Below are 24306 nucleotides of genomic sequence, written 5' to 3'. Positions count from 1 at the left end.
CTGCATTGGAGGGGGGATTCTTAACCATTGGACCACCAGGGAAACCTTGTACCTTCATTCTTTTTCTGATATCCTGGATCGTCTTTACTATCAAGACTCTAAATTCTTTTTCAGGTAGGTTCCACTTCACTTAGTTGCTCCTGTGGGCTTTTCTCTTATTCCTTCATCTGGAATATATTTCGCCACCATCTAACTTTGTGTAAATTTCTGTGTCTGTCATCTCCTTTCTGCAGACTAGAGGATTGTAATAACTCCTCTTGCTTCTGGTGTATGCCCTTGGCTGGATCATATTGATCCTGAGACTGGTACAGACTTCCTGGGAAGTGGCACTGGTACCTGCCCACTGGTGGGTGGAGCTGGGTCTTGTCCCTGTGGCAAGCAATGTGTGTTTATAGGTGTCTGTGAGCTCAGTGTGGCTTTCAGCTCAGTTCAGTCTCTGGTCGTATCCAACCATTTGCAACCCCATGGACTGCAGCACGTCAGGACTCACTGTCCACCACCAACTCCTGGAGCTTCCTCAAACTACTGTCCATTGAGTTGGTGATGCCATCCAACCATCTCATCCTCTGCCATCCCCTTCTTCTCCCACCTTCAATCTTTTCCAGCATCAGAGTCTTTTCCAATGAGTCGGTTATTTGCGTCAGGTGGCCAATGTATTGGAGCTTCAGCTTCAGCATCAGTTCTTCCAATGAATATTCAGGACTGATTTCCTTTAGGATGGACTGGTTGGATCTCCTTGCAGTCTAAAGGACTCTCAAGAGTCTTCTCCACAGCACAGTTCAATAGCATCAATTCTTCGGCGCTCAGCTTTCTTCTTAGTCCAACTCTCACATCCATACATGACCACTGGAAAAACCAGAGCCTTGACTAGACGGACCTTTGTTGGCAAAGTAATGTCTCTGCTTTTTAATATGCTATCTAGGTTGGTCATAACTTTTCTTCCAAGGAGCAAGCATCTTTTCATTTCATGGCTGCAATCACTATCTGCAGTGATTTTAGAGCCCCCAAAATAAAGCCTGACACTGTTTCCACTCTTTCCCCATCTATTTGCCATGAAGTGATGTGATCCGATGCCATGATCTTAGTTTTCTGAATGTTGAGCTTTATGCCAACTTTTTCACACTCCTCTTTCACTTTCATCAAGAGGCTGTTTAGTTTTTCTTCATTTTCCGCCATAAGGGTGGTGTCATCTGCATATCTGAGGTTGTTTATATTTCTCCCAGCAATCTTGATTGCAGCTTGTGCTTCATCCAGCCCAGTGTTTCTTATATCATACTTTGCATATGAGTTAAATAAGCAGGGTGACAGTATACAGCCTTGGCGTACTCCTTTCCCTATGTCAAACCAGTCTGTTGTTCCTTGTCCAGTTCTAACTGTTGCTCCTTGACCTGCATACAGGTTTCTCAAGAGGCAGGTCAGGTGGTCTGGTATTCCCATCTCTTTCAGAATTTTCCACACTTTATTGTGATCCACACAGTCAAAGACTTTGGCATAGTCAATAAAGCAGAAATAGATACTTTTCTGGAACCCTCTTGCTTTTTTGATGATCCAATGGATATTGGCAATTTGATCTCTGGTTCCTCTGCCTTTTCTAAATCCAGACTGAACATCTGTAAGTCCATGGTTCACATACCATTTAAGCTTGGCTTGGAGAATTTTGAGCATTACTTTGCTAGCATGTGAGATGAGTGCAATTGCACAGTAGTTTGAGCATTCTTTTGCATTGCCTTTCTTCGGGATTAGAATGAAAACTGACTTTTTCCAGTCCTGTGGCAACTGCTGAGTTTTCCAAATTTGCTGGCATATTGAGTGCAGCACTTTCACAGCATCATCTTTTAGGATTTGAAACAGCTCAACTGGAATTCCATCACCTCCACTAGCTTTGTTTGTAGTGATACTTCCTGAGGCCCATTTGACTTCGCATTCCAGGATGTCTGGCTCTAGGTGAGTGATCATATCATCGTGATCATCTGGGTCGTGAAGATCTTTCTTGTATAGTTCTTTTGTGTATTCTTGCTACCTCTTCTTAATATCTTCTGCTTCTGTTAGTTCCATACCATTTCTGTCCTTTATTAAACCCATCTTTGGATGCAAAGTTCCCTTGGTATCTCTAATTTTCTTGAAGAGATCTCTAGTCTTTCCCATTCTATTGTTTTCCTCTATTTCTTTGCATTGCTCACTGAGGAAGGCTTTCTTATCTCTCCTTGCTATTCTTTGGGACTCTGCCTTCAAATGGGTATATGTTTCCTTTTCCCAGTGTGGCTTTAGGCACCCTGTTTGCTGATGGGTGTGGCTGTGTTTTTATCATGTTGGCTGGTTGGCCTGAGGCATTTCAGGCCAAATGGCCTGCTCCATTTCAGCACTGGAGCCTATAGGCTGTTTGGTAGGGCCAAAATGGCAACCTCCAGTGGACTAGAGAGCACAGCCTGGGGAGCACAGGGCAGTGCCTGCCTTTTGTGGCGGTTGCCCAGTTTTGCCTTCTGCAGACTGGTTGCTGCACTCTCCTCCTGGGCTTGAAGCTCCTCTCTGTCCAAACTGATCTCCCCACCAAACAGCAGACTTCCCGGGGAACCTTTCCTCCTTCACAGCTCCCTCCCTGCAACACAAGCCCTGTTCTGATTCCTTCTTTCTCTTATTTGTTGCACCAGGTTACATGGAGGTTTTCTTGTTCTTTCCAAAGTCTGAGATCCTCTGTTGAAGTTCAGTAGATGTTTTGTGTGAATCGTTGCACTGGTAGATGTATTTTCAGTGTTTTTGTGGGATAAGATGGCCTTTACTATCTATTGGTCTGCCATCCTGTCTCCCCTCCATAATCACTGCTCCATTTCAGTACTTGTGATTGGTCTGTTCACATTTTCTAGTTCTTTCTTGGTGTTGAACCTTCCTAAGAATTTGTCCATTTCTTCTAGGTTGTTTATTTTATTGGTACATGCTCTCCCAATGATTTGTCTGTTCATTTAGTAAGTACTTAGATGCTTGTGATGTGTGTATCCTGAGTGAAAAATAGTGTTAAATCTATAGTCACCCCCTCAATGGATTAACAAAGTTTTGCCCAGATGAGATAGTGTTGCCTGCTTTAGTGTCTATGTTAAAATTTATTTGCAGATTTTATCCCATCTCTGTGTTTGCATTAATGCGTGCCCACTGGCCAATTGTATCTTCTAGGGCTGTGTTGTTATAGTACCTACTAGCCACATGTGGCTGTTTAAATCTAAGTGAATATAAAGTAGCGTTATAGAATCAGTTCCTCTGTCACACTGGGCACATGAAAGACTTTACCCACTTTGGCTAGTAGCTATAGTATTGGAAAGCTCTGAATTATAGAATATTTCTGCCATCCTAAGAAGTACCATAGGACAGCTATGTTCTAGAGAAAGTTTCAACAATAATAAAGTAGTAGTTATTCTTGTGTGGATGCCTCAGGGAGCAGATTACCTTATTCTTACAAGGTTGGGAATGCCTATGGTTATGGCTATAATGATTAAAATTGTTTGTTTAAGCAGGTTAAACAAATGCTTTGGAATGTCACATCAGGAATAGCTGGAGATTCCAAAATTCAGGAATTCTCTATTAGTGGACCCAAGTTGGTGTTATTTACTCTCTAAGTCAACCTTGAAAGCTATACTTTTTTTTTTTTTTTTTGCATTATTTCTGGCCAGAGGCCACCTCTCACCCCACTCCAACCTCCTGCCACTGATGTACTTGTTGATGTAAATAATGACCTATTTCCTGGTCACTATCAGCCCTAAAACATTTGTCAACTTTGGCCACTTTCCTAGAAAAAATCATTGGGCAGTTTTATTGCTTTTGCACCATGAGTGACATCTTTAGCAAAAGCACCCTCCTTCCCAACAGTATTAGCCAGGCCTGGTAAAAATAGATAACTTATCATGATGTTTCCTGTTTTATGATTCAAGTATCTGAGCTTTAATTGCTGAATGTATCATAGATGGAAGAACATTCTTTTGCTATACTCCTAACAATTCATATAGTATGGTGAAATATAGATGAATCGGAATGAGGATGAGGAGACCATGGGGCTGAGGCTTCATTTTATGTTTGGCATGTTTGGGTTATCGAAGGGATAAGGGCCCTAACATGTTGCTGTAAGTCCTGCTGGTGTGAGAGGGGTGGGCAGGATCCTCCAGGGAGTCAACCATGATCAAAGAAAGGGTCCTAGGTCTTTTATCAAAACGTATTCTTGGTGTTTCTCCTAGAGTTGTGATATCATGCTTGTTAGCAGTTTAGTCTATCCTATCTGTTCAAAGTCCACCCTGACCAGATGGTACAGGTTGTAAACTAAGACAGTCACCAAAGTCTGTCCACCCTGTCCCCTGGGACCCACTAAGACGGGAGCGCACAGCATGCTACTTTTCCAATGTGGCGCTTCAACTAATAATAAGCTGGGCAAAACCAGGGGAAAGCTTGGCTGCAGAGGACTCAGGGTGAGAGAAGAGAAGTCTTTGTCCATCATCACTAGACACCAGAAAAATGCCATTTTCCTGGTTTTTCAACCCCAAATGTCCATCAGTTGTTCCATTTAATCCATCATCAAGGCTGTCCTTCCCTGCTTCCAAGTACCTCTGAAACGTATCCAACCTTCCCCCATTCTACCAACACAACTGAAATGACCACCACTTGGATTAGATTGCTCTGTGTTCACCCAGTACCAGAGAGTGGCATTGAAAAAGACAAATCTGAATGTATCCTCTCTCCACATAAACTTCTTGTTCACCATAAAGACCAAATGTTCAATCTGGTCTCTTAGGATCTATCTGGGTGACTCCTGCTACACTTTCTAACCTCACTCAACTTCATTTCTTATTATTATGCTTCTGTCACACAGGCTTTTTTGGTTTCTATAAGTTTAACTTGTTCCTGCCTTTGGGCCTTTGTACATGTGGTACCTTGTGCTTGGAGAACTCTTCTCCTAGTTCCCTCTCATCTCAACTCATACTCATCCTTCATGTATCAGTTTAGTAATCACACTCCTCTCCCTTGTGACCAGGTCAACTTGAGGTTTTATATTTATGTGGGTGACTATTCGATTAACTCTCTTTCCCATTAATCTTATAAGCTCCAGAGATGGTATATTTTATCTTCTACTCAAAATTGTAATCCCAGCTCCTAACAAATATGCCTGGTAGTTGAGACATGAATCAATTTTTGTTGACCAAGTAAGTAAGTAGTCACCTTTGTTACTTGCCAGGAGAAGAGCGTGGTATATAGAAGAAGCTGTAGATTTAAGAGCCCTGGGTTCATGTTCCAGCTCTGCCAATTTGTTAGCCTGATGATCTTGGGCAAGTTGATTTAGCAGTCTAAGCTTCAGTCTTTGTATCAGTAAAATGGGCAGAACCATATTTACATGAGGGTGTAAAGGGTAAAGATATTGTATGCCAATTTGGCACCCAGTAGGTTCTCAACAGACAGACATCATTGTTATTATTCTATTTGGAGACAGCCTGAAGGAAAGTACTCTGGCAGAGGCCACAGGGCGCCTCAGGAGGAAGTGACAAATTACACCCAAAAGGAAACAGATAGTAACATTTTTTATTAAATATTACAGTGGATCAAAAAGTACAAAATATCTCTTGCCTGCTATGTGATTGGGAAACTATTGGCACGTAATACAGTATCAAAAGCAGTAATAAGTACAATTTGGAAAACATACAAAATTGAGTGTTTATAGTTGGCTCAGCATTTTTCTGGTAGTGTTTAAACTAATGCAAAGGTTACTCAATAACCTCTCCATTGGGAAACTATATAATATCACTGGGCCATGTTGCTATATACAAATAATCACCTTACAGAGCATAGAGGTTACATAGCTGGAATCACCAAAAGTATACAATATTTACAACACAGGAAAGTTTAAAAAAGTATAAACAGCCAAGAGATTATGCTGCTATTCTTCAGACATATTTCAACCAATGGGAGACAAGCAGAATATCAAATACACCAACAGCCAACACTGGAATTTAAGTGCTCAAGATAATCATTGCAATGGTGTGGGTCTCACCAGGGCAGACTTGTTCCCATTTTTCTTTAAAATTGGGACAAGAGTAAAACTAGACCAGATGGGACTTGGCTGACCACCACCAAATGTGACTTTGTGGGACAACAAGTGAAGAGAAATAAAAGTTCTCTTTGAAGGCACACTACATAAAATATTTTTGTGGGATCACCTTGAAATTTCCATCAGACACACCAACACAGTGAAATACAGTACTTGAGAATTCATGCACCAGGTCAGAAAGTTGTAAAGTCAATGTCGAGTTTTAACAAACCCTTCTGTATATGCCCTGATAAACAAGTGAACTTAAGAGCCTCTAGCTAGTAAATAAATAAGTCAGTCCTGTGGCAAATATTACAAGTTCCAATCACTTACTAAGAGAATACTTAATTCTGAAACTTGGTTGGGCTGTTTTTTTCTTTAATGTTGAGTTTCCAAAAGCTAAACCAGAAGTTGCATGGAAACGTTTTTTAAAAATATTATTTAGAATCTCCAAATCTCCAGTAAATCAGGGTCTTAGTGCATTTTGAATTGCAACATTTCTTGGAAGCCGCACTTAGTAAATAGATTTATGACTCCGCTGCCAATTAGATTCCACAGTTTCCTTTACAGAACTACCAATAACAATGGTTTGATTGCACAAAGAAAGGCTTGTGCAATGCCATTCAATAATAAGGCCCCTTGAACTCAAACAATGCAAACAAAGCCCTATTTAAGACTTTTTAAAATGTAGTTCTCAGCCAATGAAGAATTCAATGGTCTTTTTGAAAGATTTCCAAGATCTCTGTTCAGAGTTTTAAAACAAATAACACACTGCTTCTGTTGGGAATGTATACCCTCATGTCTCTGTACTTGTCCTGATGTTTTGCCGAGGGTATGAGCTTCCTCAGACAGAAACAGTGAGTCTCCTCTCGGAAAGAGATGAGAAAAACAAAAGCTGGACTATGTTAACATTGTTTGAAAATGGTGTGATCAAATTCCAACATGATGAAACCAGACTGAAATCATTGCAGTGGGGAAAACAAATGCCCCCTCGTCAGAACGGATAGGTGAGCTCCACCGGGGCCACATGCCCCGGTTTTGAGAAACAAGCTCATAGACACCATGTAGGATCCAGTCCATGTCAGCTGCAGAAACACTGGAGTTTCCCCCTTCTTCCATGGCCTCTGATTCTGTGACCATTCAGTCTAGTGCAACTTTCTTATATATGTTCTAGCCAGCATTTTGCCAGCTGCAATTGAGATTTTTTTTCCCCCACTCTATCTTGTGCAATAGCAGGATAATCTGCATTCACACATTTATAATCTAAATTCTACTAGTCTATCTATGGTTCTATTAAATATATATATATATGTATATATTATTCCACAGGAAGGTAAATAATTAATTGAAGCAAATGGAACTCTTAACACTAGATCTCTACATTCTTTTGTTTCCACCTTTGGATATTAAGTATGTTACATTGAATATTTGGCTTCGTATCATAGAGACATTTCAATACAAATGCACGGCATGCATGGCTTGGTTTAAGAGCCACAGTTTCATTGTTTACCAGTTTTGATTATTTTGTAGTCGAGTTACCTATTTAGAAGTTGAAAATTATCATCAATTTTCATAGAATTAAATATCTCAGAGGTAAAAGACTTGGATAACTATGGTTCTAATGTCTACCAGTCATTTTGGGGCAGGGGAGTGTTGGCTGGGAAGTTCATCAAAGCAGTCTTAGCGGGGCTTGAGACCTGGAAGGAAAGTCCACTCTATGTCGACAGACTTTTAACACACTTAGAAAAATGCATCCACCTTGATGTTACATCTTGTCAGCCTATAGGATAAAATGGCATGAATGACAATATACATTCTTTACATCTTTTGATGCATGAACAGCTTAACCATTTCTTTCCAACAATAAAGAAAATCATTCAGTGGACTGTATTGCCAGGTGGTTAAAAACATGGCACAAAACTCTGTGTGCATACACACAAATCTCACACCCCATAAACCCAAGGAAGATGGCTTGCTTGTGAAATGAGTAATCCAGTATGCCAGTTACCCCCAAAGATGTGGCCTGTGAGGTTCTTCTTGGGAACAGCAAGAAACCAACCTGATGAGGCAATGTGACAACCTATTACTGGAAAGACTGTGGCCTAGGGCAGGTACCTGGCACCTGGGCCTCCCGCTGCTCACTTTCTTCTGGATAGTCAAGCTCCATCCTCTTCCCAACCCCCTTTCCCAGACTGTCTAAAGGGATCTTTGCCAACACCAATGTAAATCATTTTGGCTTCTGTTCTAATTTCTGAAATTCCTAAAATATCTGTGCAGCCCACAAATATGTCCTCTAGACTCTTGTTATTCAGCAGCTTGCTGCCAGTGAGGTTTTTGTTTTTATGATTCCTCTGGTATGTAGGACAGTTTCACAGCCTAGATAAGGTAAGTACAATGCTCGATGTTTTCACATAACCCAATACTTCAAAGCAGAGCATTTGGCAGGGTAAGTAAGCAGTGTATAAGCTCTTTCAACTATGCCATTTATGAGGAACAAAATCCTTAAGTTGCAGATTTGCAAAGGAACGTTCTTTGCACGGCTGTGTGCTCAACTGTTTCTTTTTTCATTTGTTCCACTAGAATCAGTTGCTTCAATTTGTAAACAATAACATTACCACCCAAAGCTGCTCAAAATAAGATGTGGAAAAATTACAAACACACATCAAGAACTGGGACAGTCAGTCTTTAAAACAAAATAAAAGACCTGCAAATAAAAGTGATGCTGTTTAATTAAAAACAGAAAAAAAAAAGGACAAGAAGAAACCGGGAGAAAAATAGGACTACCTGTATATAAATTAGGTGAGCAAACAGTGATATGGGTAGTTTTAAGAAGCAAATATATACAGTCAATTTAACAGTGTTTACTTCTCTGGATTGTTTAATAGTGTCAAAATGAAAGATCTATTGAAGCTTCACTATACATTGCATTGATTGAACCTTGGAGAGTTCTATGAAGAGGGGGCATTCCTTGGCATGTTTGCCAGTCTTTCTTGCCCCGTCCTCTGAAATGTCTACCCTTTTTTGCCCAGATTGTTTTCTGACCGTCAGAACTCAGATCGAGTCCTCCAAGTTCTTCTGGATACACATTAATCCCTTCACAAGACCCCCGTGCTAAGTGACCCATCTAGGGTGTGAGGGCCTCTGTGTTGGAAGGGGCTCAAGATTGACCAGCCAAGGCCGGAATCATTCCAGAAATACCAGGTATGTTCACCTCCCCTCCGGGCCCCTTAGGCCAGGACTGATCTCACCCCCAGATTAGAAGAAATACTGACTTCTAATTCTCCAAGCCATCACCCCAGGTGCAGGAGTGAGGCGCTGTTAAGCATGTCGCCATTTGGGATGCTGGGCAGGGCCGGGCTTACAGTTTGGTACTGGGGTGTACGGATGACAGTTGAGAAGATGGGAAGGCGGCTTGAGGATTTATAGCAGCTAAAGGATAAATGCTGTTGTGCAAAAGGTCCCCATATGAACTTCCTACGGGCGTGGCTGCAGCCAGGTGTCTGTATAGCTGCTGAGAATTTGTCGGTGATGTAAAAATTCCTCTTTGCATCACAAGCGAGTGGAAAGCAAGGGGCTGCATGAGTGGAGAGAACATAGCCTGGTTTTTCAAGTACTGCAGAGAATGAGAGTACCCAGCCGGGAGCCTGGAGTTGAGGCCCGAGCTACACAGGCTCCCAGAATACAGACCTGGGAAGATGGGGGAGGAGAGGGGCAGCTTGTGGCTTTCCGAGGCGCCCCCAGAGTGCCCGCTGTGCGCGGCCTTGCCGCCTTCGCTCTCCTGCTCCGAGGCCTTCTCCTTCCCAGAGAGCTCCTTGGCGGGGTCCAGAGGAGACACGGCCCGGGCCTTTTTCCCCGCGATTACAAGGTCCAAATCCTCCAGGCTACGCTTGATGGGCCGCGCCGCGCCAATGTGCTGAGGGCTCATTTTCCGGTGGAGGATGGGGTGGACCATGCTGTCCATCTTCCTGAAATTCTCCAGTCTCACGGGGTGAGGCTTTCCCGACCTGGAAAGCGATTCAGGGTATTTTTTAGGGGCCGACATGGTCATAGGCGATACCCGACAGGCCTTGGGGTGACAGTCTCGACTCTGGCTGTTTATGACCTGGAACTGGGAGGTGCCCTTGCTCTCCTGGGGTCCAGGCGCTGAGTGGGCCAGGCCCAGGGCCTTGCCGGTGGGTTTGTGGGGGTTCTTGGGAAGGCTCAGATCCGTCGGCTGATCGTCTGTGGGGGCTTCCGCTGCAGCCGACTTTTTGTCTTGCAGATGTAGAGACGCCAGATAATTCACGTGGAGCTTCTCTTGGTGTTTGTGGGAAGGAAAAGAACTGTTTTCCGTTTCCCTGTACATGTCCCTGCAGGGGTGCTTGGATGTCTGTTCACTGTGCAGATGGTGTTCCGTGTGCCTATAGAGGCTGTGGAGGTGAGGAGACGAGTAGAAATCGGCCAGGAAGCTAGGCATGTGCGAGTGGGGAAGCGCCCTTTTCTCCAACAGTTTCTCCTTGCCCTCCTGTATTTCTTGCTTTAGGACATAGGAGTCGGCCAAGGGGCTAAGGTGATGCTTGGAGAAGCTGCAGCGGTGGGGCTCCGATCGACTTAGTTTGTCATGCTTAAAAATGTCACTGATGCCCTTCCTCTCCTCCGAGGGCTTGCTTCTGAAACTCTGGACGTGCTGGATCACCGACGGCCGGTTGACTGCCATGTGGTCAGTGCTTTGGCCGTGATGGGCCTGGGACAAACTCGAGCACCGGTCATCCCTTGCGATCAGTTTCTTTTTGCTGATCAAAGGGGGTGGGGAGCCATAGGGGCAGTTGCTGGAGAGGCTGGCTCCGCTGACCTGGGACAAAAGTTTTTTCTTGGCCAGCGGGGACATGATGCCTGGGTTCCCCCTTGAGTAAAGCAGCGGGGTGTAATTAAGTCCATGGTTCTCATTCATGGGCCCAGTCAAGTCTTTGTCTTTGAACATGTCAAATGACTGGACCACAAGGACCTTCGGGGTCTGCTTGAGTGCATTGTGGATGTCGTCACTGCCCAGCTGGTCCACCTTCACGGTGCAGTTGGCAATGTAATCTGCCATCGCAGGGAGCTTGTCATCCTCCACCTCACTCTGGTTTGCCAGTGGGGGCTGCGTGGTGAAGCCAGGGAAGGATGCTTCTTGGAGCTCATTTTCAGGGCTCTCTGTAAAACAGCAGGGCTTGGGTTCTTTTGAGTCCACGAGAGCACTGGGAGAGGTAAGGGACTGTTTGCCAGTCCCGGGAATCAGGGCCGGATCCCTTTCAGGGGCCAGAGGGGCACTCGCCAGTGGAGGGGCAGGCCCCTTCTCTCCTGTCTCCTCTGCCACCTTCTCACTGTTGGCACCTTGATCTGTTTCATTGTCCTTTTCTGGGTCTGCTTGGGACACCAAGGGCCTTGCTGCAAAATCCTGGTACCCTTCCAATTTTTTCTTTGTGTCTGCTATTGGGAGAGGCTCAGTGATGCTTTTCTGGTTTACAGTCTCTTGTTCCTTCTCTTGCTCTGACGAAACCTGGTAAGATATTGCAAAAGACGGTCAGAAGGAAGCCAAATGCATTGATACTTTATGCTATGAAATAAAATATTACACACAGCAGTTTTCTGAAAACAGGCTTGTCAGTCAGCTCATCGAGTTTCTGTAAAGCTTTATTACTCCCCAATCATGGCTCTAAACAAAGAAATCTAAATTACAGAAAGCATTAGGAGAAATATGCATATTCACTTCAGTCCCTTAAGAGATACCTATCAAAACAGCACAGTGTTACATACTGCTCGTGTACAATCATATCACTCCTTCTTGATTCTAATATACAGTTTAATTCTGAGGTTGTCTTCTTGTCAAATCAGTCAATTATCCAAATGGGTTTTAAATTACATGTTGTGCTTTATGACACTTTGGAGAAAGATTTTTTTTAAAGTATCTTTCAAAATCCAACCCCATGTCAACAACAAGCGACAAACTTACTATAATCGCTTGTTTTTCTTTAGGAGAGCAAGTAGCATCCTAACGTGTTCAATTTTATGATGCATAAAATTAGTGATGCTTAAGTGTTTATTTTATACCCAGAGCCAGATGACATGTAGGTAAGGCTAAAATACTGAAAAATTATGCAGATGCAAAATCAGCCTAGTGTCTTCCTGAGGGACAGAAGGACTCCAAGTCCTTCTAGGCTGCAGCAAAATACATTTCCATTAAAGCTGAAAATGAAGTTGTCAGAATTCAAGCAGTGAATGCCACCACAAATACAGCTTTTCTGTCCATTGAAATACATTGTAATCAATGAGATGGATGCTCTTTATGTGTCCCTGTCGACAGAAGTTGTGGGCACAGTTCAACTCATTCATTGCATTATGTAGCTCTGCAAACTTTGACCTTAGAAGGTCATCTTAACTTTCCATCTGGGACCCAGCTGACTGGCAAGTTCTTTCAAAACTTCTGTCATTCTGCCCTGACATGTCTGGGTGGAGAACAGTCACAAAACAGTTGTATAAAGCTGGTGTTTTTTCTCTCCCTCCATCTTATTCATGAATGTTTTTCTTCTTTGTTGTTAAGGAAAGAAGTGTCCACCACTTTAGTATTTTTGGGCAAGACTGAGGATGCTGGTGGAGGGATGCATAGGAACAAAAGTTTTAAGGAAGCATACCCATTTCCTAGAGATTTCTCCTTAAATCCACTTCAAGATATCCCTGTTTTCTAAGGATGCTTATCCTCATTTTCTTTTTGGTGTTTGTACTAATAGCTGCCTTTTCCAGTACAAATATCATTATTTATTCTATGTTAACAATCATCATTGGTCTCTGGAGCTTATATATTACATGAAAATACAGAAAAATGAGAACAGTAAGGGGAAGAGGCAAATTGGAGTTAAATAAGATTCTTATGGGGCTGTGGGGGATTCTCAGTCCCACTGGTATTTGTGTGACCTAGGCCTTGAGTTGCATGAAGTTCTAGTTTTTGGTATAGAAGGTCTTTGAAAGCTAGGCAGAAAAAAAGTTAAGGACTCTTTTTCTAGGATGGCATTTTATGATTTGCCTTGGTATGGTACCTTCCCCCACAAAGCTTGTAATCCGATTACTTGAAGATAGTGAGTTTGACTAGAAGTGCTTTTTATTCCACTGAGTTCACTGCTTCACATTGAAAACATCAAAAATTAAAAACAATGACAACAAAAACAATAAAATTCAAACTCCAAAACAAGGTCAATGAAAAGAAATATACTTTTGCTCAATAATATGAGTCTGTGTAGGAGGTGAGAGGTGCAATTCTTACCTTTGGGTCAACCTTGGAGAGGGTGTAGGATTCCAGGTAGTTAGGTAACCTGATCATAATGACCTTGGTCACTTAGATACTCATAGTTTCTGAGGGAATCTGTTGGGGCCTATAGGAAACAGGGGGTCTTAAGGCTTTCAGGGTTTCTGTGGCCCACAGGGCATCAGGCTTGACTATTGACAATGGTCTTTCCCCAGCTGATGAGCTCAGGGCATGGCTGAGGATTCTTCCCTCAACTTACAAATCTTCATGCCCAGAGCAGAGCCCTTCAAAGACCAACTGGCCTCTGGACCCTCGGTTTGTCCTCTTGAGCTTCGGCAGTGCTGTGCCTATGGTATCTAATAGAACGCACTGAGCCCAAGCCCTGAATAAATCAGCAGGCCAACAAGATCAAGGAAGAATGGAATGTAAGCCTTAACTTGGAATTTCCTTGCTTTTGGCCATTTATATTGCAAACTTGCAGATGTTTAGAAACCTCTGCCTCATTTCCTACCCCCCCCCCCCCGCCTAACTCTAAATTATTAGAGTTTAAAATAATTATGAAAGAAAAAAACAAATTTCTCTTCTTGGTGTTACTATCTTCTTACACAGGAGTCAGTTGGGTAAGTTAATTTCTATTTAGGAGATTGGGGTGTGTGTTTTAAGCCAATGTTTAATTAGGGAGTCTCTTATGTGTTTTCATTATAAACCTGATTTTTAGGGGGTGTTTAATATCAGCACCAAAATTCCCTCAGGGGTTGAATCTTAGAACATGCTGTCTCCAAATGTGGCTGCTAAGTTTTTTTTTTTTTTTAATGGGCAGCAGAGTTTTTTATTATTCATGTTGAAACAGAGCCCAGATCAGCCCCCATGACTGGCTGGACACTGACAGTAATGGCTTCTACCAAGGGCTGCTGGGGGCTGCGGGAAGCTGGGACTTATTTTAAAAGGTTCAGAAACTACCTGTTAACAAGAGAGATAATCGTGGTTTCAGAGGAACCACTTCAAAATTCCCCTATAAATAATATGTACTTAACATGTTTCTAAATTGGTCTCAACCCAGAGGTCAGTTACAAGAGGCAAACAAGCCTCTGAAGTTTCCCAAACAGTTCTGCAGAGACACGGCAGATCCCACGGGTGAGTGTTTTAAAGTCACACCCACTCCTCAGACAGACTGGCTGTGAAAGGGCACATTTTTCACATCAGAGTCCCTTGGCTTTCAGAGCTGAAGCTCTGACTCCTGTCTTGAAGTCAGCCTCTGCACTCAGCTTTCTACACCGTTTTTGCTTCCTTCCAGACCCTATTCTTGGCCTATCCCATTCAACACTCACACTGCCCCCCAGAAGGCCCACTCCTGGGGGACCTGTGAAGTTCAGATGGTTGGGGTTCACAGCCTGGCATTATCTTGGGCAGGGATGAGGCTCTGAGTACAAGACTCCAGGAGACTCCGAGGGAGAGACTTCTGTGGAGGAGCACAACTCACCTCTGATGCATCCTGGGGCTTTGGGGCATTCTCTTTTTCTTTCTTGCTCTTAGAGATTTCATGTTTGATGCGTTTGGCTCCTGATACTTTTGTCTTATTCTCGTTTTCCTGTGAATTGTTCTCCTGTTTTCGAGGTTTGATTGGAGGCAGGGGCTTATCTTCCTCTCCTTTAATAAACCTTTCATACGGCAGGATTAACCTGAAAGGGCATCAGAAGAGAGGATCAGCCAGGGCTGGCAATGCCAGTAGCATTGTCGATGCTGTTGGGGTGTACGTTTTTCCTCAGTACAAGCAATGTATCAAGTGCCTTCATCTTTTCTGGTCAAAACCAGCACCTGGTAACTTACATACTTCTTTAAGAGAACTCTTTCTCATCTTGCGAATCTATACACCGAGGATACCAGTGGACACATCCAAAAATCACATCATTATCACTGTCCATGGAACTTGGCCAAATTCTAATAGCAACATCACAATAACAGCAACTATAACAATAGCTGTCATTCATTACCATTCTGTCAACAGCTCTTTATTGAGTACTGACTCACTGAGTCAGGCAGTGTTCTAGAAACCAAGATACAGCAGTGAACAAAACAGTAATAGTCAAAGCCCCTGAGGTTTACATTCTGCGAGGTAATGGCCCAGATACATTATATAGGTTATTTCATGTAATAGCCACAATGTGGACATGTCCCTATGGAGTATTAGTATTACTGTTGTTGTTATTCCTTTTTTCAACAGATGAGGCAACTAAGGTCCCCAAAAGATGAAATAATTTGCCTGAGTTACCCTATCTGTTAGATGTGGGATTTAAACCTAGTTCTGTCTGTCTCCAAAGTTTGTTTTCATTCATGTCAAAATATAGACCAGACATTTAAGATAAAGAGGTTACTCGAGGCAAACACAGCATAGTGGAGAGGCGGCTGTCTTAGCCAGAGCTCTGAGGTGGGAAGGGGACTCCAGGACCCGGAGTTGTGTTCTGGGGTGCCAAGTTAAAGAGGGCCCCCGAGAGAAGGAAGGCGGACAGAACGTTCAAGCCACAAAAATCAGAGGGCTGAAAAATTCAAGCATTTTAATTATATAACTTTTAAAACAAAGTACATAAAATTGCTCTAAAAAGAGAAACATCAAACAGCTCTAGTTTTAATCTGTTTTCCCTTTGCGACATAGCGCTTGATCTAAAAGGGAAAAATAGCTGATGTAATTAAAAGGGATGGATTGCATTACAATCTCAGTTTCAACTTCAATGATTAAAGTTTTTATAATGCATTTGGTATGATTAATGACTCACTGTGGGATTAATACAAGACTCAGCCTTAAAAATATGAACTTTAATACAGCAAACATAATTTGTTTTAAATAAGACAAGTTGACTCAATGAAGAAAATGTACTTGGCTTATAAACAACATAAATCTGTTCAAATATGGGGAACCCTAATTATTTTTAAACTAAGACTCCCAGGCAAAACCTTCTTTGGTTTGAATATTTGTTAGCTATTCTGATATTGGTTTCTAACTATGCAATTTGGATCTCAACTACTTAAACATATACAACTGTTCAGGTTTGTGAGTACAAACGTGGAGATATCTGTGATTGTAATATTTCACTCTTTAATAAAATACCAAGTAAATTATGGGAAAGTCAAATCCCAATTTACAGCATAGTAGACAAAAAATTCATTTACTGAGCATGCTCGGACAAGGTATGTGCAAAAAGGCGTGAATAATAGTTTCGAGCCCTGCATCTGGCAGTGGGCCAGCCATGAAGATCAACACAGCCCATGGGGAATAGTTATCTTCAGATCCCATTACAAACTGAGTTTAAACATGTTACAGCTGCTAAAACTGGAAACTGTTCTCTCTATGTAGACTTACTAAAATAATATGTGGCTGCCAAATACCTGCTTCCCACTGTAATATTACAGTTAATGTTTATATAATAAAAAGCATAACTAAGCAGAAAGAGAAAAAAGCAATCCTGTTCATACTTGAATGTATTCCGTCTCATCTGTGAAGTCCCCAACATTCCCCTAATTGCTTTTATCTGCATAGTTCTGCCAGGGACTTCATTCCCTTCAACAACGGCAGGTTGTAGATTTCTGTCCAGGAGCAAAATGCATTGAATATTTTAAATTAGGAATATGTTAAATTGACTTTAATGAAAACATATTTTTATTGTTAGGACAGATAGGTTTGTTTTACTTTTGTTTGGTTGCCATGGGAACCCAAGGAGCATTGAAGCTTGGGTATTTCAATGGTTATTGTTTGTTGGTACCACCCTCTCCCCCACAACTCCACTCTGTAATTGAGATGGTGACACCATGAGGGGCTCCCTTCAGCATTACCTGAGGGTGGGGGAAGGAGAGGAGAGGAAGCAGAGACTGACAGAATAACAGACGTGGCCTTGCACTAAGAGTCCGCACACTCCCACAGGTCCTGAGAGTCCTGAGCCAACCCAGCTTTCTAGATGGGTGCTAAGGAGATTTTAATTTCCTTATACAGTGTTGCAAGCTGAAGAGGCAGGGCAACATTTCTATTTCATTTCTTTTCCCTTTCTTTTTTTTTCTTCCCTTCACTCAACTCAGCAGCTGGCTGGACGGCAGCAATAAAAAATACATTTCACTTTGCTGGTCAAAGGCCTGAAGCCAGAAGCAGGAAATCTGGAATTAAATGTTTCTTGTATCTGGAAAGAGGCATGACTAAGGTAAAACTGAATCCAAACACAAACGCTGCTTGTTCAAGGCTTCCAGAGGGAGTGTGAGTGTGTGTGTGTGTGTGTGTGTGTGTGTGTGTGTGTGTGTGTGTGTGTGTGTGTGTGTGTGTGTGTAAAGGTCAATTGAGAGTTTTTTTTTCCTTTCTAAATCACTGAAAGATAATTATAGTGGCTCAGGGAATAAAAGCTCCCAAAATAAAACAAGAAAGGCAGAAGCTAAAAGGAAACAAGTAGAAATATGACCAGCTAAACCCTGAAGAACAGCTCATGGTCTCTCATCCAGCACACAAACAATCGCTGTTCATATAGTGATTTCCGTTTGGTGCGATTTTCACTGAATGCTTTTTCAGTTACCCTGTCATGGTACAACACAATTACGCCACAGGATATGATCTTATCATCTGATTTTTAGAAGTTTTTACAGCACAAGAGGACGAAAGCTAGTATAGGTTTCTAAACATTTAAACATTTAATGTACATGCGATACCATTAAAAACAGGGTAGCCAACATAAGGTCAACACTGCCCAATGCAGGAAGCATTGTATTGTATAAAGAATTTAGTATAATGCAATGTGACTGTGCCTTGTGGAAGATTATTCCTCAAATATTTGTAGTACAACAAAGATTTAATCAGCTTCTAAATTGTACAGATAAAAGCAAAAATGCATTCAGCCCCGAGAACTCATTACACAGAAGAAATATTTTCAATGGGGTGCAACTCTTAAGAATGTGGTTTGGGTTTCTGATGGGTGGAAGTAACAGGGAAGAGAAGCAATATATTCATTAGGAAATCCAGAGAGATTCCCCACCCCCACCCCTGCCCCCAATCTAATGTAGTCTGAGGATTGAAAGCTAGGCAGATAAATGGGCCTCTACTGTTACCCAGATTTCACATTTCAGATTAGCAGAATGCTTATTTATGATGCCATTAATGGATCTGAAATAGGTAAGCCACTATGTATTAAAAAATAACATTTTTCCATAGGCATAAGATTTGTAGCAGCATGAGATTTTATTTTTCCCTAGGAATAATACAAGAACAACATTTTCCACCCCAAAGCAGAAACAGTAGGGGAGCCTTTTGCTATCATGAAGATTCTTATTAAATTCAGTCGCTGTGAAAAGCAAGATTTTTTTCCTCCTTCTCCTTTTTTTTCCCTTAAATAAAGATGACTTACAATCAACCCAAGTTAAAATTAACAAATCAATGGCATTATAACCTTGATTTATTAGCATCTGAGCCACTAAATTATCATCATACAAGAAATTGCTGGTTTGAAAAGATTTCGGCTTTGTTAAATCTCAAGTTAAATAATGGTGCTCAGTGTACTAGGGTTTTAGATCTATCTCATCTGATATTATGAAAAATTCAATACATTTCTCTACAGCAGAAGTCAAGGGTCAGCAAATCTATTACTGTAATGTAAGTAATCTGGCAACCTGCCAATTCTTTCTCTCTTTTATTATTATTATTTTAAAACACGAAGGCAGATAATTTTATATTTACAAATTCTGAAATCCTCCAGGGCCTTGCCTCTCTTTCTCAACAAAAAACAGCAGCCTCACATTCAAGAAATGTATATTGCACATGCCCTCATCATTTGCATTTCATACAAAAGAAGCAAAGACCTTCATCTTTATTAAGCAACATTCCCCTCCCCTCCTCATAGGCAGAGGAAGAATAATGTCAGATCTCATCAGAATGAGTGACCACTAATGTCTCCTGTATTGATTAATGCTTGCATAGGATGACTGAACTTTGGGGCCAAAACATTTAGCAAACAGTGTTTAAGAGGAGAAATGAGAATCTATCTATTTACAGAGTTTTGAAAAATGATATTATAATAATGTCTGGGACTGATCCAGTCTGAAGAGTAGGAGAAGCAGCAAATCTTTAGGGTGGCATTTGAACCTCAGACTCAGCCTAGTTACTTCATAGGCACTTTTCTGCTATCAAATCAGTCAAAAATTCCAGGCCTAGAGATCTACCAGTGCCCTTGGAGCAGAATATTTTAGGGGCAGAGGGAAAAATGTTGGTGTATGTATCAGGACACAAATGCACTACTACTATACTAAAAAACTATAACCAGTACGTTTTTCCATGTCAGTAGCAAAGAAACGATACATTGGTTCCACTGGGGCTTCAGACCTGATATGATCCCAAATGGAGTCATTATACCTTCAAGTTGACTCCAGGGCTGATAAATTCTAAGGTTTGGCCGGACATTTCCCTTCTCAGCCAGAAAGTGAAAATATACAACTTTGCTGTGAAGTGTGGGAAGCAATCTTTCACCAAATATGGAGCCAAAACGAGGCATATTTTTCTTTCTTTTTTTTTTTTTTAACTTTTATTTATTTATTTTTTTCATTTATTTTTGTTAGTTGGAGGCTAATTACTTTACAATATTGTAGTGGTTTTTGCCATACATTGACATGAATCAGCCATGGATTTACCTGTGTTCATATTTTTCTTTTTTAAAGATAAAGTACACAAACTTGTTAAGGTTCCAGGAAATATGGTAAGTTCTAATATCACATACTGTTTACCTCCAGCTCAAGGTGTCAGACCATCACTCTAAAAATGGAGAAAAAGCATTAGCTGGGGCGGGGGGAAGCTAGGTACCAAAACTAAAGTCTAATACACAAATGAGCTATGTCCAGGTGAGGAGAAGTGGGGCTGTTTCCTCAGGGGACACGACACTGGTTGAGTATAATGGTAACTGTGCTGCTCTTTCCTGTCCTTTTATAAGCCAAGCTCCGTCTAAGGCAAATGTGGGCTCTGGATGAAGATCTCTACCATTTCACAGTGTGAGTTTCAGTGGAGCAGAAAAAAATTGGTGTGCAGTGTGTGAGGAGCAAAGTATCAGTGACAGAGAGATGAGAAACAGGACTTCGGTGTCACCTTCCGACAGATGAAGATGTGAACTCAAAGCTTTCAACAGCAAACCATGGAAGGAGGTGCCATGCTGACAGGCAGGCCATGGAGAACAAGTCAATGGCAGGACCCACTTGAGGAAAGAAAATGGTGGGAGAACATAACATAGGTTCTGTGTAAAAGACTTAGCTTAAGCCATGAACTACCAAGGGTGTTACGGTCCCGAGTTCTTTGCAAAGGAAGTAGGTATAAAGAACATCATTTATATTCTACCCTAAGATACCAAAAAGGTATGCAGCCCCTTATTAACAACAAAACATGGCCACTTGTCTTCAGAGAAATCACTTCCTTAAGAGAATGATTAGTTTACCAGGGTCTTCATTTCTTACTCAGGGGGAAGCCAAAGATGAAGAAGACCTTTTGAAGACACTAATAGTCTCCATTTGCCCCTGGAAGTGGCAGGAGGGGTGTTTCTTAGGCCCATTGATGACTCTGATACCTTCCAATAGTCGTGGGGTGACTGTGAACCTAACTAGGCAGTGAAAGGAAAGACGTGTTGGGATCCATCAAGTCGGTGGCTTGACTCTCATGAAGGAGGGTCAGAGTGACAGGGGAAGGTCCAGGATGACAGGTCCCTGAACTGAAGTTACATGGGCTGTGGGCGTAGGGGATGAGGACAGAGGGTGGGGAAAGAAACTTCTAGTTGTCTTACATATTGATTAGGCTTACAGTATTAACAGCAGCTGGGTCATGTATTAAGTTCCTAATAACACCAGGCACTTTGTATACCTTATCATCAATTTGTTGAGAAGGAAAATGAAGTTAAGTGTGAAATAACTATTAAAGCTCTAGTGAAAAGCATATAGCTATTGTGTGCCAAAATTTGAGTTCAATTACAATCTGCCTCTCTGACCTGTCTTCATCTCAGCAAGGTAGCTGTGTATCTTCAGACATTATCTGAGAAGCACCAACACTGGGAAGATAAAAACGATCACTCCCGGGTTAAGGGAAGTCCAAGCTCCTCAGGCAAAGTCAGGGTGAGCACCCTCCTTTCCTCAGCGGCAGCAGACCTACAGAATACACACGTGGCCGTTCCACCGAGGGTCACGGCAGTCCCACAGGAGCACCCTACGGCTGGAGCACTGGCCACACCAGTCCTCGTCCAGTGCGCCAGGATAACCAAGCCACGACTCTCCAAAAGGTGGTAACCCTGGATGTACTCGGCACAACCTGATGCTGGGCGGTAAGAGAAACTCGGGAAGCACATCTCCCAGGAACCCCAGCCTGCAGCACTTAACTCCTACCCTGTCTGAGGGTCCCAAGGCCTCCCCAGCTAGACTCAGTGCTCCTCGAGCGTCACTCCTGCAGTGCCTCCTTGCTTCTTCTAAGAGGGTCTAGACTGGCATTAGTCAGTCCCATAGCTTTCCAACGAAGACCACATTGAAGAAAGCTGACATGGATTTAAGAAAGGCTGACTTTACATCCCAGGGATTAAAATATGTGCTCACAACAGAGGGCATGGATGGTAAATAGCAACCCAGGCTTCCACAATGCCCCAGCAAAGGTGGTACCAATTCTTCTCAACTCAAAAACAATGACTGGCTCAGAATCAGTTGCATGGATCTGTTTCAAGGGCAGATGAACATTATTTCAAGAATAATAGGCAAATATAACTACAATATTTTCAACATGATGTGCACCACCTCTCCTCATGAAAGCAGGCAGGGTTCATATGTAAAAGCAGATAAGCAACCATTGCACTGAATTCTCATGTAAGTGAGATACCACAGGTTTCAGAGCTTCTGAAATGTTCAACAATCTCCCCAAACATGTATCATTTTGATCCAACTTTGTAATAACTTGTAGGAAAACAAAATGTTCCAAGAGGTTTTCAGTGGAAGAGTTAAGGATATATTTTAATGGTAAACAATTACATTCTTCTGTCATCTGATACTTTTTTTTCCCCTTTCTTTTTTGGAAACATGCTTTCTGAATTTTCAATAGTTCCTTTGTGAAGGCATCTGTTACTCACATAATTGAAAAGATGTTTGTGCAGTGGCATGCTTGAGAATACAGTTATTTAATCTTAATGATAAAGCCCCGAGGACAGAAAATCATAAGTAGAAACCTCTTGTTATTTATCAAAAAGAAAAAGGGCTAAGACACCTAATCTATTCTCAAATTTAAATTCATGCTTGATGAAAACTATCAATATAACCTGGAATCTGCAGTTTCTTAAATACTACAGTGGGGTTCAAAGGAGGTTGGGTGGGAGAAGTAGCAAGAAAACAAAAATGAGACAATAAAGGAACTTAACAAAGAAAAAACTGCTGTTTGGCAAGCCTTTTTTGGGTCAAACAAAGAACTTGCTGTAGTTTATAGCATGACATACACACTTGATTAGTTTGTGCCTGAGGGTGTTTTTACACTCAACAGTGTAAATTCCAACTTCTAATAATTACAACTTGCATTTAGAGGCAAATTTAAGAATTTTTAAGTAGAGATTTTTCAAAGGCTGTTATTTATTTATTCATTTTTTTGAAAACAGAAACCAGTTTTTCTACTCCGGGCCCTGGCTACGGTTTTGTTTTCCTTTTTAAAAGTTTCTTGAAAAATCCAGGCATTGGAAAGTTATCAGAGCATTTTAGGCATGTTGAGCGATACAGAGAGGCGCTCTTATGAAACTACCTGACCGTCCTTTGGGGAGAAACTCTTTACTGATGAGAAGCTGCTCCAGGCATAAGGACTTACATCCATCCAATTCAGGTCCCTTATAAGAACAAGCCTGAGGGGGTATCGTTGGAAAAGCAACAGCAATATCTTAGCCTGCTTATGTCTCAACACTGTGTCTTATAACAGTTTGGGGGGGGCGGGGTGTTGCTGGTTACCGATAAGGGCTGTGGGTGTGGGGAAAAGGGAGGTGAGAGTGTCTGAGTGGCAATGGTACAGAAGTGTTACCAACAGAGTGCCCCTAGGCCAGAGCCCCCATTACCAAGACAGTCTTTACAAAGAAGATGCCAAGCCCACAGACTGGCTGACCCTACATGGATGAGGATGGCACATGCTCTCCCCACTGGACCTCAAGGTAAGAGACTGAACAGACACTGAGAGGATAAACTGTAATACCTGCCTTTGGTGCATCCAGCTTGGAAATTCAGCCTTAGAACTCTACTGACAGCCCCTTCCAGCACCTCATTCCTTACTTCTTTGTACACATATCCTAGAGGAAACTGTCCTTTTTGTTTGGATTTAATTCATTCAACCCCTAATTCTTGATATGTTCATGATGCTATATTGGGTGCACCGGTAAGTCTCAAGGAAAGCTAATACCACCTGGTCCTTGCCCTCAAATATAGTTTCTTTATTGTTTTTGAGTACTACAACTGAATTATTTTAAGCAGTGTATGGTGCTCTACCTTAGATTCTAACCTAATCACTTTAAGATCCAGTTTATAAATTGGTACAGCCACTATGGAGAATAGGGAGGTTCCTAAAAAGACTAAGAATAAAACTACCATATGATCCAGCAATCCCACTCCTGGGCATACACCCAGAAGAAATCATATTTGAAAAGATGCATGCACCCCAATGTTCATTGCAGCACTATTTACAGCAGCTAAGACATGGAAGCAACCTAAATGTCCATCAACTGAGGAATGGATAAAGAAGATGTACATATATACAGTGGAATATTAGCCATAAAAAAGAATGAAATAATATTTTTTGCAACAACATGCATAGACCTAGAGTTTATCATACATAGACCTAGAGATTATCATACTGAGTGAAGTGAGTCAGAGAACAACAAAAATCATATGATATTACTTAAATGTGGAACCTATTTTTTTAAATGATGCAAATGTACTTATTTGCAAAACAGAAACAGACTTACAGGTACCAAAACAACTTATGGTTACCAAAGGG

General features: G+C 41.8%; 1 protein-coding gene across 2 annotated transcripts in view; it reads right to left on the bottom strand.

Annotated features, from left to right (window-relative positions):
* Positions 1–5532: 5532 nt before the first annotated feature.
* ARID5B (AT-rich interaction domain 5B) overlaps positions 5533–24306 on the bottom strand; it is a 188913-nt gene continuing 170139 nt past the window's right edge. For both annotated transcript variants that reach the window (XM_065922406.1, XM_065922407.1), the window contains 2 exons: positions 14794–14992; positions 5533–11573 (listed from right to left, as the gene is read on the bottom strand). In XM_065922406.1, the coding sequence (XP_065778478.1) occupies positions 9414–11573; positions 14794–14992 (2359 nt within the window). In that variant the 3' untranslated portion in view covers positions 5533–9413. The remainder of the gene's footprint in view (positions 11574–14793; positions 14993–24306) is intronic.

This window comes from Muntiacus reevesi, chromosome 2 (genome assembly GCF_963930625.1).
Source record: "Muntiacus reevesi chromosome 2, mMunRee1.1, whole genome shotgun sequence".
Classification (NCBI taxonomy): Eukaryota; Metazoa; Chordata; class Mammalia; order Artiodactyla; family Cervidae; genus Muntiacus; species Muntiacus reevesi.
Note: the sequence above shows the minus strand (reverse complement) of the source record. Positions and strands in the feature narration are given on the sequence as shown.